The sequence below is a fragment of the Myotis myotis genome, unplaced genomic scaffold (assembly GCF_014108235.1).
Source record: "Myotis myotis isolate mMyoMyo1 unplaced genomic scaffold, mMyoMyo1.p scaffold_m19_p_7, whole genome shotgun sequence".
Lineage (NCBI taxonomy): Eukaryota > Metazoa > Chordata > Mammalia > Chiroptera > Vespertilionidae > Myotis > Myotis myotis.
The window spans coordinates 89,182,821-89,196,233 of NW_023416379.1; the positions used below are offsets into that span (position 1 = coordinate 89,182,821).

At 56.0% G+C, this 13,413-nt stretch overlaps 1 protein-coding gene across 1 annotated transcript in view; it reads left to right on the forward strand.

Moving 5' to 3' along the window:
• Nucleotides 1–13,413, forward strand: part of LOC118660320 (kinesin-like protein KIF6) — a 40,934-nt gene that overhangs the window by 19,148 nt on the left and 8,373 nt on the right. The window contains exons 2-4 of the mRNA XM_036317570.1: nt 2,478–2,562; nt 4,307–4,442; nt 7,576–7,673. Of these exons, the coding sequence (XP_036173463.1) occupies nt 2,492–2,562; nt 4,307–4,442; nt 7,576–7,673 (305 nt within the window). The 5' untranslated portion in view covers nt 2,478–2,491. The remainder of the gene's footprint in view (nt 1–2,477; nt 2,563–4,306; nt 4,443–7,575; nt 7,674–13,413) is intronic.

A 13,413-nucleotide genomic window follows, 5' to 3' on the forward strand; every position in this document is an offset into this window, starting at 1 on the left:
AGACCCGCACGGTACCCCAGGAGAAGGCAGACAGCCACAGGGGAAGAGGGAGCCCCACTCCTGCCCAGGGCCCTGCCCGCACGCTGGGCAGCCTGCCAGGCTCAGCCGCCCTGCCCTCTGCTTTTCACGAGGCCCCTAGAGACTGCCTGGGGGGGGGGGGGGGGCAAGGCGGGTGGCTGAGACGTCCCTGTGCAGCCGGGAGCCCTGCCTCCAGGGGCCTGTCAGGCCGTGTGGCTGCAGGACGCCCAGCCAGTCACCACAGAGCAGGGCCTTCATGAACTTCTCAGAGGCTCCCAGGTGTGGGCCCACAAGGAGGAAGGAGACCCACAGCTTTTTTTTTAAGAGGCTGGACGGCACGTTTGCCTGTTTCAGACGCTGTTCAGAGAGGAGTGTTCTGTCCACATCCCATCCTGCCATTGCCCGTTTGTCGGTAAGATACTTTCTCCAGTTTCTCGCGTCTGACCTCCTTCAGGGCACAGGGCCATGAGCCCAGGAGGCGTGAGTGCACCCAGTCTGTGGAGTGTGAGCAACGCACTGGGGACACGGAGCAGCAGGGCCCGCCCCGGCCTCGGAGGGGCTCCGGCGCCTGTGCTGGGGGCCCGTGGCCGCATGGCTGGCTGTCTGGCTCCTCAGGGCCCGTCAGGCGCACCGCATGGGTCACAGTGGAGTCCGCAGCTCTGGAGTCTGCGGCGTCTGCATCTCCTGTGTTTCAATGAGGAGTCAGACGCTGCTCAGTCACTTCAGAAGTCACAGTCGTCACTTGACGCAAAGGAGAGAAAGTGACTGGTGCCTGGAAGACACAGCACAGACTCCTGGTCCGCTTAGCACATTTATCAATGAGTCCGATGAGGATAGGAACAGCAGCCCAAGGGGAAAATAAGTCCCTCTCAGCAGGCTAACCCCCCAATAAATGGGGGGCGTTGCATTTGTGATCAAAAGGACAATCACACTGAAATAGGATGCTTTGACAACCACTCATAAAACTATGAAAATGTTTAGCCCTAGCCGGTTTGGCTCAGTGGATAGGGCATCAGCCTGCAGACCAAATTCATGGTCCGATTCTGGTCAAGAGCATGTACCTCAGTTTGTCTCACATCGATGTTTCTCTTTATCTTTCCCTCTCTCTTCCACTCTCCCTAAAAATCCATGGAAAAATATCCTTGGGTGAGGATAAATAAAATAAAAATATCGAAGTGTTTAAACTGACCTCAAGCTTACTAATGGCCAATGACAGCCTGTCAGGGCCGTGACAAGGACCAAGTGGCTGGAATGCAGTCCCGGGCGCTGCCTGGAATAAACGCCTAGCTCTTTGGAACCCGCTCTGTCCCTTGTCAGCTGTGTGACCTTGGGTTATTCACAGCCCTCTCTGAGCCTCCGAATCTAAGTGAAGTGAGGCAATGCCTTCCCTGCTCGGCTTTTTGAAAATCAGTAAGAAGGTGTGGTGAGCACTTGGCAGAAGCCGGCATCGAGAAGGCACTCAGTCAATGGTCATTGTTGGTATTCACCTGCTATGGAAATAAAGGGCATGAAGCCGGCACAGCCAGGAGAGCTTTGCCCCTTGCAGACCTCTCTGGAATGTTCTGTCCAGACTCAGGCTTTAGATTTAAGATCAGTTAGACAACTGTCAGTGACTCCTCGATGAGGAAAGAGTCATCCTGAGACTAAAGCTCCAAACACACATGGTATTTTGTTGTTGTTGTTGTTGTTGTTAAGATATTTAAAGAGCCAGCAAATTAGGAGGACATGCTATGCTCTTGCAAAGATCCAAAGTGGAGGTGAAAGAAGTTAGTGTGGTAGCTCTCAGCTCAAGTAAGAGGAAACTGAGCTGACCAGTCAGCATGGCTCAGTGGTTGAGCATCGACCTAGGAATCAGGAGGTCGCGGTTCTATTCCCAATCAGGGCACATGCCCAGGTTGCGGGCTTGATCCCCAGTGGAGGTCACAGCCCTCCCCGCGGCCTGGCCATGCCCCTGTCATGGGCAGGGGATCTGAGAGTGGGTCTCAGCTCTGGGTGCACTGCGTGGGTTAGTCAGGCTTGGGAACCACTCCTTTAGAGGGAAGTCAAAACCAGCAGGCTAGAGAACTGAGCCCCTCGCCGGGCACAGGAAAGACATGGACCGGTTTCGTGGTGTCTTCCTGGTTTGCACAGGGCTCTGTATCCGAGGATGGGCGATGCTATTTTGCATCCTCCCTGGGGATTCTAGAGGAAATGCGTGAACCTAATAGCAAAAGGACTAGTGGGACGTAAGGAAGAATTCTCCTCCCCTGTCAGATGTGGGGCAGTGGAAGGGCGACTGGCTGAGCGGACTCACAGGAGCCCCCGGGGCCTCCCTCGGAGCAGAGGGCGCCAGCCAGGGGAGGTCCCATCCCAAGGCCCCAGAGGAGCTCCCAGAGTCCCCTTTCATCTTGGGGTGCACCCTAACCCTTGGACTTCCTTCCCCGTTGAGGTAAACATGAGCATCGCTCTCCCTTCTCCAGGTGTCACAGAGAACATGCCCGCGCCCGCGGTGCCAGACCTGCACGAAGAGAAGCTGCGGTCACAGCTGGAGGAGGAAAAGAGAAGGTGCCTTTCTTTCTCCTTGTCCCCCTGCCCCAGCTCAGAGGCTCCACAGAGCCCCCCACCCCCACCCCCAGCTCAGAGGGCTCCACGGAGCCCCCCACCCCCACCCCCAGCTCAGAGGGCTCCACGGAGCCCCCCACCCCCCACCGCCCCAGCTCAGAGGGCTCCACAGAGCCCCCCACCCCCACCCCCAGCTCAGAGGGCTCCACATAGGCCGGGAGCTGCCCTGGGCCGGCAGAGAGGCCATGCCCGCCCAGGCCTGGAGCTTCTCTAGAAGTGGGTCCAGCTGTTGGGTCCTGAAACAGCTGGAGAGGTGCTGCCTCTGAGCAGGCAGATGTGGTGCATGACCCCCGGGCTGGTGAGGTGGAATGAGGAGCAGGAAGAGTATCAGGAAGGCAGAGCTGGAGGCTGCTGGCCCCTCCTCCCCCCTGTTCCAGGCTGAGGCTGCATGAGCAGCCAGTCCTGTCTACTGCTGCCATCTAGGGGAGCCAAGAGATATGACCACGGGGGTCTTCCTTCCACCTGCAGCTTGGCCCACTTCCCTCCTCTGCATCCTGATCCCTAAGGCGTCCTGAGAACATCAGACCTTCGTGCAGCCATTGAGGGTCCCCAGGTGGTTTCGGTCACAGACTGAGCACCCCCCAGCACACAGAGCCGTGTGGCCATTACCGACACAGCGTGTCACAGCGTCTTGCTAACACTCCAGCCGAGCGCCTCAGCCCATCCATTCCTTCATGCGTTCAACCAATGTTTGCGGTCTCCTCCCTGCCGTGGAGAGACTTTGGGGAGACCAAACAAGCCACCTCCTTGCCCCCAAAGTGTCACTGTGACACAGGCCACCCCCGGGCTGGTTAGGCATGCACCCCGAGCACCCCCCCCCCTCCGACCCTCCTGAGACTTCAGAGCAAGATCCCACGCAGCCAATGGGCAGGTCACTCCTGCCACATCCTCCTTCCGAAAGCTCGCACTGCCCTCCGGGCCCCGGTTCACTCCCCTGTGGTCCTCTTTCTCCCACGCTCTGTTTAATTTCTGGTTCCTTTCAATCCTCCCTCTGTGTCTGTGCTGCCCCCGTCCTGTCCCCTTGGTCCACACTCCCAACCACAGGGCCCTCTCAGAAGTCAGGGTGTCTCTGTAGAGGAATCCTCATCTACTTCCTGTTGGACAACCTCTGACTCTGTGGCCTGCCCAGCACCCCCAGGCGCACGAACAAAGGTAGTGCCACTTTGGGGCCTGGGCTTGATGGTGAGCCAGCGGAACGGGAGGCCGTGAAGTCTGGTCCTAGAACAGAGAGCCGTCCCCATCCTGGCTGCTCTCCCTATGAGCTCTGTGTCACAGAGCAAGTTACTTAACCGCTCCTGTCGAGGTGCCAATCTGCCAAGTGGAGAGGAACTGTGTGCATCCATAGGGCTGTGCAGAGGGTTCAATGAGCGCGTATATGTCCAGGGCCTGCAGCAATGCCTGCCCCTCACAGGTGCTCAGTAATGGCAGTTACCGCTCTGGGAGACGGGACCTTCATCTCACACACAGGCCCACAAGCCCACGGGACAGAAACGCCAAGCTCTGCTTCCTTGTGGTGGGTGGGAAACCTGGCACCACACTCTGGCCTTGGTGGGCAGCATGAGGGTCCCAGTCCTATTACCAGCGCAGCACTGTGAGGCCACGGAGGCACAGGTTCTCAGCCAACAGCCCATCCACAGCCCCACCTCCTTCCAGAGACTCTCACGGCTCCTGCCTGATGCCCCTGCAGGTATAAAACCATGTTCACGCGCCTGAAGGCCCTGAAGGTGGAGATCGAGCACCTGCAGCTGCTCATGGACAGAGCCAAGGTGAAGCTGCAGAAGGAGTTTGAGGCCTGGTGGGCAGCGGAGGCCAGCAGCCTGCAGGTACGGGTGGCCGCAGGGCCCTGCGGGGGCTGGGGAAGGGCGGGGCAGCGGGGGAGGGACAGACACAGGCCCCTGGGGCTGCCAGGGGCAGGGTTTCAGCACACGGGGCCACAGGCTCTCAGCCCGGGCATGAAGCTAGCGCTTATTTTGGTAACAAGGAACTCAGGTGATCTGGGCTCACTGTTTCCTTGCTCAGTGCCTGTCGCATGGAAAGGTGGGGAATGGAAGGTGCACGCCCCAAACCGGTGGATCAAAACAGGGCACGCCACCATTGCATTGCATGATGTTCTCCTGTGATAACATATTAACAACACTGATTGTTTTTTATTACAATGATATAGATTATAAAAATGTTAGAAAATACAGAAAAACACAAAGGAGTAAAGATCACCATAAATAATGCCACCACTTAAGGAAACCAATATTACCATGTTGGATCATGTTATTCTATCACGTCTATGCATATATATTCGTGTTTGTATAAAACTAGAATCGTATTGGTCTCCCGGCGGCTCAAAGGCATGCTTACTTAATTACGGAGCATGACGGCTCTCCCACGCTGTGATTTCTTCGCCAGCGTCCTACGGGCCGGCACCGTTCCATCACACGGATCTGTTTTATTCTCCTTAACTACTCCATTGCTTAATGTTTAGGTTATTTCTAGTATTTCACCGGAAACACATTTGTAGATAAACCTTTGCATATCTGAACAAATTCTTAAAAGTTCCCTATCATATAGTGAAGCTAAGATAATCTGGGGGGGACGTTAGCTTAGCCCCGGTTCCAGTTGTCCTCGGGCTCCCTGGCCTTGGTGCAGGGAGTGATGACATGCACACGGTCATGTCACCTGCACAGCTGGCAGATCCGCAGGGACCATCTGACAGACAACAAAACTGATCCAAAGAAGCTATTTGCCCCAAAAGCCAGGTAACAGCTCCCAACACGTTACCAAGTGGCCATAGGGGCCGATATTGGGAAGAATCTATCTATATAAAACCCTAACATGAAAATAGAGCAAACAGCAGAACAACTGAACAACTGGTTGCTATGACATGCACTGACCACCAGGGGGCACACACAGAACATGGCAGACATCAGCCAAGGCGGGATGGTGGAGCAGGTGAGCGGGGGCACCAGACCAAGGCAGGGTGCCTGTCACTGTCATCAGGGTGAGCCTCTGGTGATTACTGAAAATTCTTTGCTCCCCCACACCGCGGTCCCGCCCGGTGCTCAAACCTGCTGCCAGCACCGGCCCCGCTGCTGGTGCCGGTGCCAGCCCTGATCGCCCCTGAGGGCTTCTCCACTTCCCCCTGCTCCTGAGGGGTGATTGGGGCAGCAGCCGCCGCTCGCACCTGCTGCTGGTGGTGGCCCCAATCGCTTCATGCCATCAGAGGGTGCGAGCAGGGCTGGTGCCATCAGCACGTGGGAGCAACGGCAGTGGGAGTGGGTCTGCCAGCAGACAGGGGACCGGGGGCCATGGTGGGAGGGACCGGGTGGGGGAGGCGTGGAGGATGGGCTGAGACCTGCCCCTGTGCCCAACACAGCCTCACAGCCCACAGTTCCTTTCAAGGTGCACAAATTCATGCACTGGGCCCCTAGTATTTAGATAAAATTAAACACACATGATGACACACAAAAAAACACAATAACAATAAGACTGAAATACAGTTCTCAAAGTATTTTTAAAACAAAGTTATGATATAATAATATGTACAGCACTTTACACATGCATTCATGAATAAGGTCTAGGGCAGGCCCAATACTTACTATAATTTCAAAGAAATGATGACCACAATATTTCAAGATTTCTGTAACTGTAATGCAATACGAAGATCTCTCTATGATTTGTACTGGTGATAAAGTCGCTGGTACTCCTAATACATTGGTGATTTGTTATCTATGCTTATCATTGGGAAAGATGCTAAATTTCTGCCAGAAGTTGGGAAAAATAAAGATGTAATTAGTTCCCATCCACGTCCCCGGTGCCCCTGGGTCTGCCTGTCCCCCAGGAAAAACCCCATCCTGGTTCATCATCAAGAGTGAGGCAACAGCCACTGCAGCACCCAAGGGGGCTCCATGGCTGAACAGGGGTGAGGGGCATCCCGTGTGACTCAGGAGGTATCTGTGCTGGCTGACAGGGTCCATCAGTCTATGACTTACAGAGGCAGTGGAAGCCAGGGAGCCAAGGTGTGGACTCCATGGTGCCTCTGCCCACAGACGTCACTCAAACCAAAGGGGCCAGATGACCGCAGCAGGGATGACGGGCACCCTGTTGCCCGGGAACTGGCTCTGAGCAGTTCCACAGGCTGCGATGTACCCGGGTGGGCGAGGCAGACGCCTTAAGACGTGAGAGGCGATAAGAAGCTCCCACGACAGTGTCCTGGGGGACAGGGAGCCAGTGGGAAGTGCCCCGTGCTCTCGTGCTCAGGGCGCGTCACGGGCACCCTGCCCAGGCCCAGATGAGCTGCAGCTGGAGCCCTCCCACGAGCCCTGAGTGCGGACTGTGGTTCCAGGGCACGTGGTGGAGCTGTTCCCGCACGAGGTGCTCGGTGATGTCCTCCCGCCTCGGGCCGCATCCCCCCGTGACCGGGGATGCAAAACCAGAAAGGACTTCGGAGAACTGTCAGCTCACATTTTATTTTATTTTTTAATATATTTTCATTGATTTCAGAGCGGAAGGGAGAGGGAGAGAGAGATAGAAACATCCATGATGAGAGAGAATCACTGATCAGCTGCCTCCTGCAGGCCCCCCACTGGGGATCGAGCCCACAGCCCGGGCATGTGCCCTGACCGGGAATCGAACCTTGACCTCCTGGTTCACAGGTCAACGCTCAACCACTGAGCCACGCCGGCCGGGCAGACCCCATTTTAAACATTGTTTGCTAACGGCAGGAAGGACTGCGTGCTCAGTGTGGAAAACGTAGCCCAGATCGCACACGGCCTGTGCCCCGCCGCCCACGGGTGATATGCAGGTGCCGCTCACTACAGTCATCACTGTGTCTAGATTTGTTTTTCCCGCGTATGTCAGAGGCACCAACTTCCATAGCTAGTTCTTTCCCCGTAAGAACTAAGCCAGGGCCCTTCCCCAGCCTCAGACTCAGGCTAACACCGTGCGACGCTGCTTGGCCCACAGGCGGACCCTCCGGCAGGGAACTCACCCCGTCACTCGCAGCCGCTCCCACCCAGGCCCAGGTCCCAGCACGAGAGGCCCCCGCTTCTCTCTAACCAGAGGTAAGAAGAGAGCTCGGCTGACAGGGTTGGGGCGCCCCAGAATGGCTCCCCACTGTCCTCCTCGCCGCTCGGCTGCTCTGAGGTCTCTGTGGGAGGAGCAGTCACTCTGTTAAATCACGTGTGGACGCCAGGCAGTGGCTTCCCGGCTTGTTTGGGCGCCCCCCACCCCCACCCCCACCCCCACCCCCAGTCCCTCCCCAGCTCTGACGCTGCAGACCCACTGCCATGGCAACAAGAGAGCCCTTCACCGCACAGGCCCTGGTCCAGCGCCTGCGCAGGGAGAGGGGTCGGCAGTGGGAGGGCAGGGTGGTGGGGAGACTGGGTGTTGGCGGCAGGGCAGAGCGTAGTCAGCCTGCCAGACGCCTGCCAGGAGCTCTGGTGAAAGGCTGTGAGGACAGATGCGGGCGGCGCCCATGAGGGTGAGGATGGCCCAGAGCCAGTTTCTGGAATGTCGGCCTGACCCAGCAGGGACGCGCCTCCCCACACACTGCCTTGGAGGGCAGGTTCCTTCTCACGCCACCCACGGCATCATCTCTCCAACAACACAGCTCAGGCAGTACAGCCAGTGCCATGTGCCCCGGCCACCTGCAGCCCCAGACGGACAGCACCTCCTCCCCACCCCCTACTCCACCCCCCACCCCCACCCCCCACGGCAGAGGCCAGGCAGGGTGGGGCCTTGCTCTACCACCTGGGAGCCACCTCTGACGGGTGAAGGGCAGTGGGGCTCTCTGGTTGGGGAGCATTGGGGGAGGGGCTGTCAGTCCCTGTGATGGGATGGGACGGGGTGGCACTCCACCTCTGGCCTTCTTCTCAATAACCCAAACCCCAGCCAAGTCATGAGGAAAGCAGCAAGGCCCGTGGAGGGGCATTCTCCAGGCCCCCCTCCCCTCCCCCCCCCCCCGCCAGTCCTCCCCAGGGCTGCCAAGGAACCAGCCACAGACGCGAGGAGCCTGAGCAGATGCGGCGACTAGAACCGTGATGTGCTGTCCCCGATGGGGCCCTGGACCAGAAAGCACATTCCAACAAAAAACCGAGAAAAGCCTGCCCGGCCCGTGTGGCTCAGTGGTTGAGCATCGACTCATGAACCAAGAGGTCACCAGTTTGATTCCCATTCAGGGCACATGCCCGGGTTTCAGGCTCCATCCCTAGTGGGGGGCGTGCGGGAGGCAGCCGATCAATGATCCTCTCTCATCACTGATGTTTCTATCTCTCTCTCGCCCTCTCCCTTCCTTCTGTCCATCTCTTCTTTCCATCTGACCCCCAAGGAGTTCCCCCAGTTGAGATTTTCCCAAAGGATATGCTGAATCGTCCTCAAAGCTCTTCCCAGCAGCGGGCCCTTGGGCAAGCCAGCTCCCTCTGGGATTCCCTCTCTGTCAGATGCACCAGGGTCCCTCCGACACTGTTGCTCTATGAACAGATGAGTGTCCCAGTGCCACCGAGGAGCCGGTGTCTGCACCGGGCTCCAGCGAGGCCGCTGCTGCTGGGCTCGGCGGGCAGGGCCGCTCCGCTCCAGGTTTCTCTGAAAGAAACCGGATTCCGTCACCTCCCGAGGGTGTGCAGAGCCTGCCGGCTGCACACACTAAAGTCACAGCTCTGAATGGCAACCGGGAGGTCTAATTGATATAAATATTGCTTATTAATCCTTATTAAGAAAGATAATAAGTTCTGGTGGCTGGTATGTTCTCTCCAGAACAAATATCAACATGAGAAATGAATTCAGCGTCAGGCTGGCTGGTCAGGAGAGGGGACAAAAGTAATTTGTTACGTGAGGGATCAGACAACGGGCGATGGCATGGGTGCCCCCGGGGCAGCTTAGGGACCAGCCTCCGCATCGTGCCATGCTCCTGCCTGAGCTGGTCGTGGCAACGGGCTGGGCGTCGGGACTGCAGGGCCTTCTCCGCCATGGTGTGGTCACCAGGCCCTTCTGCCCGGCCCTGTCCAGCTCTGCCCCTTCCATCCACTCCCCACCCTCCACAGTTTGGCTCCTGTGAACACTCCCTGGAATCTTAGAACAGGCTCCGCTGGGAAACCATTGAGTCAATGACGCATTTGTGTGCCAATGACTTGGTCCTGTAAGGTTTGCTACAGCTTCCAAGATGACCTGGACCCTTCTCTCCTTCTCTCCTCACCCTCCCTGCCCCCACACCAAGAACTCCAGTTCTAGCCCAAAGAATTGGCCTCTGTTCCCTAAAGAAGAGCACGCAGAGCCTGCCACCTTGTGGCTGCCTCTGGTCCTGCAGCTGCCTTCCAGCCGGCCCACACACTCAGTGGGGAGGCTCTGGGATGCTGGGAAATACTAGTGAGCATCCCGGGCTCTGATTTCCTTTCCTGCCTGTTTGGCCCACCGCCCTGAACCTGAGGAGGCAGGCCCAGGGGAGAAGCCCCGCTGCTGGGAGAGACGGGAGGGGCTGAGGGCTGCGGCGGAGGACGGAGGACAGGGCTGCACTCATGGGCGGGACCGCAGGTTGTCAGGTCTGTGGAGTTCCTTGGACTTGGTGCAGATGTGGCAAAGCTGGTGCACCTGTCTTGAACCCTGGCCTGCCTCGGCCTGAGTGTTCCCTGTAAAAGGAGGGTTCTGACCAGGAGACTCTTCAGGCCTCTTCCAGCTCTGACGTGTGTGTAGGCAGGACCCTCCCAAGGCCAGAGAGAGAGGACCCCATCCTGACCCTGGCATAGGGACAGTTCTGGCCACTGGCCCTTTACCTCCCAGGGGGTGCTCCTGGGATCTGCTATTTGCAACCAAGAATCCAAGGCCAGGCCAATATACCAGGCAGCCTAGTAAAATGGGCAAATTGCGTGTGCGTGAGGTGTTGGATCTGACGTCTCGCTCAGGAAGCACAGCGCTGGTCAGCTGGGGCCTCCTAAGGGCAGTTGGTGTGGCCAGGGAAATGCCACGCGTCTCCAGAGTACTCCCCCAGAACACCAGAGTGGGGGGGGGTGCAGTTAATAAAGCATCATGGCTGAGAGCATGGATTCCGGAGGCTTCGAGAGTCATGATTGGGTCCAGATTCAGCCACTGACCAGCTGGGTAACTTTTAGAATTTTTTAAACTTCTCTAAGCCTCAGTTTTCTCGTGTATATAATGGGGATAATGGGGCTATTGCAGAGCACACTGCCAGGACCTGGTGTGCAGACCCTGTCTATGACTGACATTTGTGATCTTCGTTGTTTTCGTTCAACTTGCATACCCAGTACATGCAATGCTCCAATATGAAAATTAATGTATAAGCCAGTGATGGCGAACCTCTTGAGCTCAGCGTGTCAGCATTTTGAAAAACCCTAACTTAATTCTGGTGCTGTGTCACATATAGAAATTGTTTGATATTTGCAACCATAGTAAAGCAAAGACTTATATTTTTGATATTTATTTTATATATGTAAATGCCATTTACCAAAGAAAAATCAGCCAAAAAAATGAGTTTGTGTGTCACCTCTGACACGCGTGTCATAGGTTCGCCATCACTGGTATAAGCCATCGTCATGGACTGAATGTTTGTGTCCCTGACTCAGACAGGAATGGGCACCAGAAGTGGTGCTGCTACAGCAAAAACCAAAAGATGCTGAAACAGCTGTGAAACCAGGTAATGGGTCGAGGCTGGAAAGCTTTGACGTGCAGAAGAAGCCGAGATTGTCCTAAAGGGACTTTTAAAACCAATTCTGGGAAGGGCTCATCATGGACGGAGAAGAGCTGTGAGGAAAGCTCCCGTCCTTTAGAGAAGAGACATAATCGTGTCCAGAATGTTGGTAGAAATTGGGTGGTAAAGTTCATTCTGAGGTCTCGGACAGAAATGAGGAGCGTGCTATCTGAAGGACAGGCAGTCCTTGTCATACGGTGGCAAAGAACTCGGCTGAGCTGTGTTCATGTTCCAGTCTTTGCGGAAGGTCCAGTTTACAGGTGATGAAGCTGGTGTTAGCCAAGGAGATTTCTAAGCGAAGTGTGGAAGGAATGGCTTGGCCCCTCCTGGTTGCTTAGAGTGAAATGTAAGAGAGTCATGACTTGAAGGTGACCTGATTAAGCAAAAATGACTGGAATGTACAGATTTGGAGACTCCTCCGCCTGTCCAAGCTGCAAAAACTAAGCAAGTGTCTCCAGAAGAGAACCCCAGGGTGCGGCCGAGCGACCACAAGATGAGTGGGGGCGTGACCCGGGGACGGGATCGGCCGCCCCACCAGGAGCACTGACATGGTGAGCTGAGGAGGAGGAGCGGGGACGGGACGAGGCAGGCTGCCGGACTTCCTGGATTTTACGGGATGGAACCACAGCGCTACTCTGCCGTGGACACCACCGTTCCTCCAGCAAGAGGAGAATGACCCCAAAGGCCATTCAGAGCCTCGGGGCTGCCCCCTATTTCAAAAGGAGGGCCCACCGGCTTGCTTTCCACAGGCCAATGCTGGGGGACACGCAGCAGAACCATGAGGGCATGACCCCTGCCCAGCAGAGCCTGGCTGATCACCCCACTGGGACCAACGGGCAGATCATCAAGCCGAAGATAATGATGGTTGAGCCTTAAGATCTCCTGGTGTTGGCCTTGCGAGGATTTAGACTCCCTGGGGACCCATCACCTTCCTTATTTCCTGTCCTCCCTTTTGGAAGGGGACGGTCTATGCCCGTGGTCGGCAAACTGCGGCTCGCGAGCCACATGCGGCTCTTTGGCCCCTTGAGTGTGGCTCTTCCTAAGCCTGAGGAGTACCCTAATTAAGTCAATAACAATGTACCTACCTATATAATTTAAGTTTTAAAAATGGCTCTCAAAAGAAATTTCAATCGTTGTATTGTTGATATTGGGCTCTGTTGACTAATGAGTTTGCCGACCACTGGCCTATGCTGAGCCTGTCCCCGCACAGCTGGAGGGCAATTTTGCCTTAGGATGAAATGAATCAAGAGTGCCTTGCGTCTCACCCAGAGCTGATTAAATGCTATTCAGATGAGACTTTGGACTTTAGGCTTAGTGTTGATGCTGGAACAAGCTAGGAAGGGGGCGGGGGGGGGGGGGGGAGGCGGGCGGGAAGGATGGAATGAGGACATGAATTTGGGGGCATTGAGGGGGTGGGATGTTACAGACGAATGTGCCTCCCAAACTGGTATGTTGAAACCTAACCCCAATGGGCTGGTACTTGGAGGTGGGGTCTTTGGAGGTGATTAGGCCCTGAGGGTGCAGGCCTCGTGAGTGAGATCAGTGCCCTGATAAGAGGCCAGAAAGCTCGCTCACTCTTTCCCCCCACGTGAGGACACAGTGAAGAAGGCTCTCACAGAAACCCGACGCGCTGGCACCCTGAACTCCGACTCCCAGCCTCCAGAACTGAGAAATCACTTCCTGTTGCTTAAGTCTCTCCCCACCCCCACCCCCTAGACCAGTGATGGCGAACCTATGACATGTGTGTCAGAGGTGACACGCGAACTCATTGTTTTGGTTGATTTTTCTTCGTTAAATGGCATTTAAATATATACAACAAATATCAAAAATATAAGTCTTTGTTTTACTGTGGTTGCAAATATCAAAAAATTTCTATATGTGACACGGCACCAGAGTTAAGTTATGGTTTTTCAAAATGCTGACACGCCGAGCTCAAAAGGTTCGCCATCACTGCCCTAGGCTGTGGTTTGCTGTTCTGGCAGCCTGACCTGACTAGGACGTTCATGACAGAGGGCTCTGGGCTCCTGGCCTAGTCCGCTCGGGCTGCCCTCGCCAAACACCCCACAGAAATGCATTTATTTCTCAGTCTGGAGGCTGAATCGGAG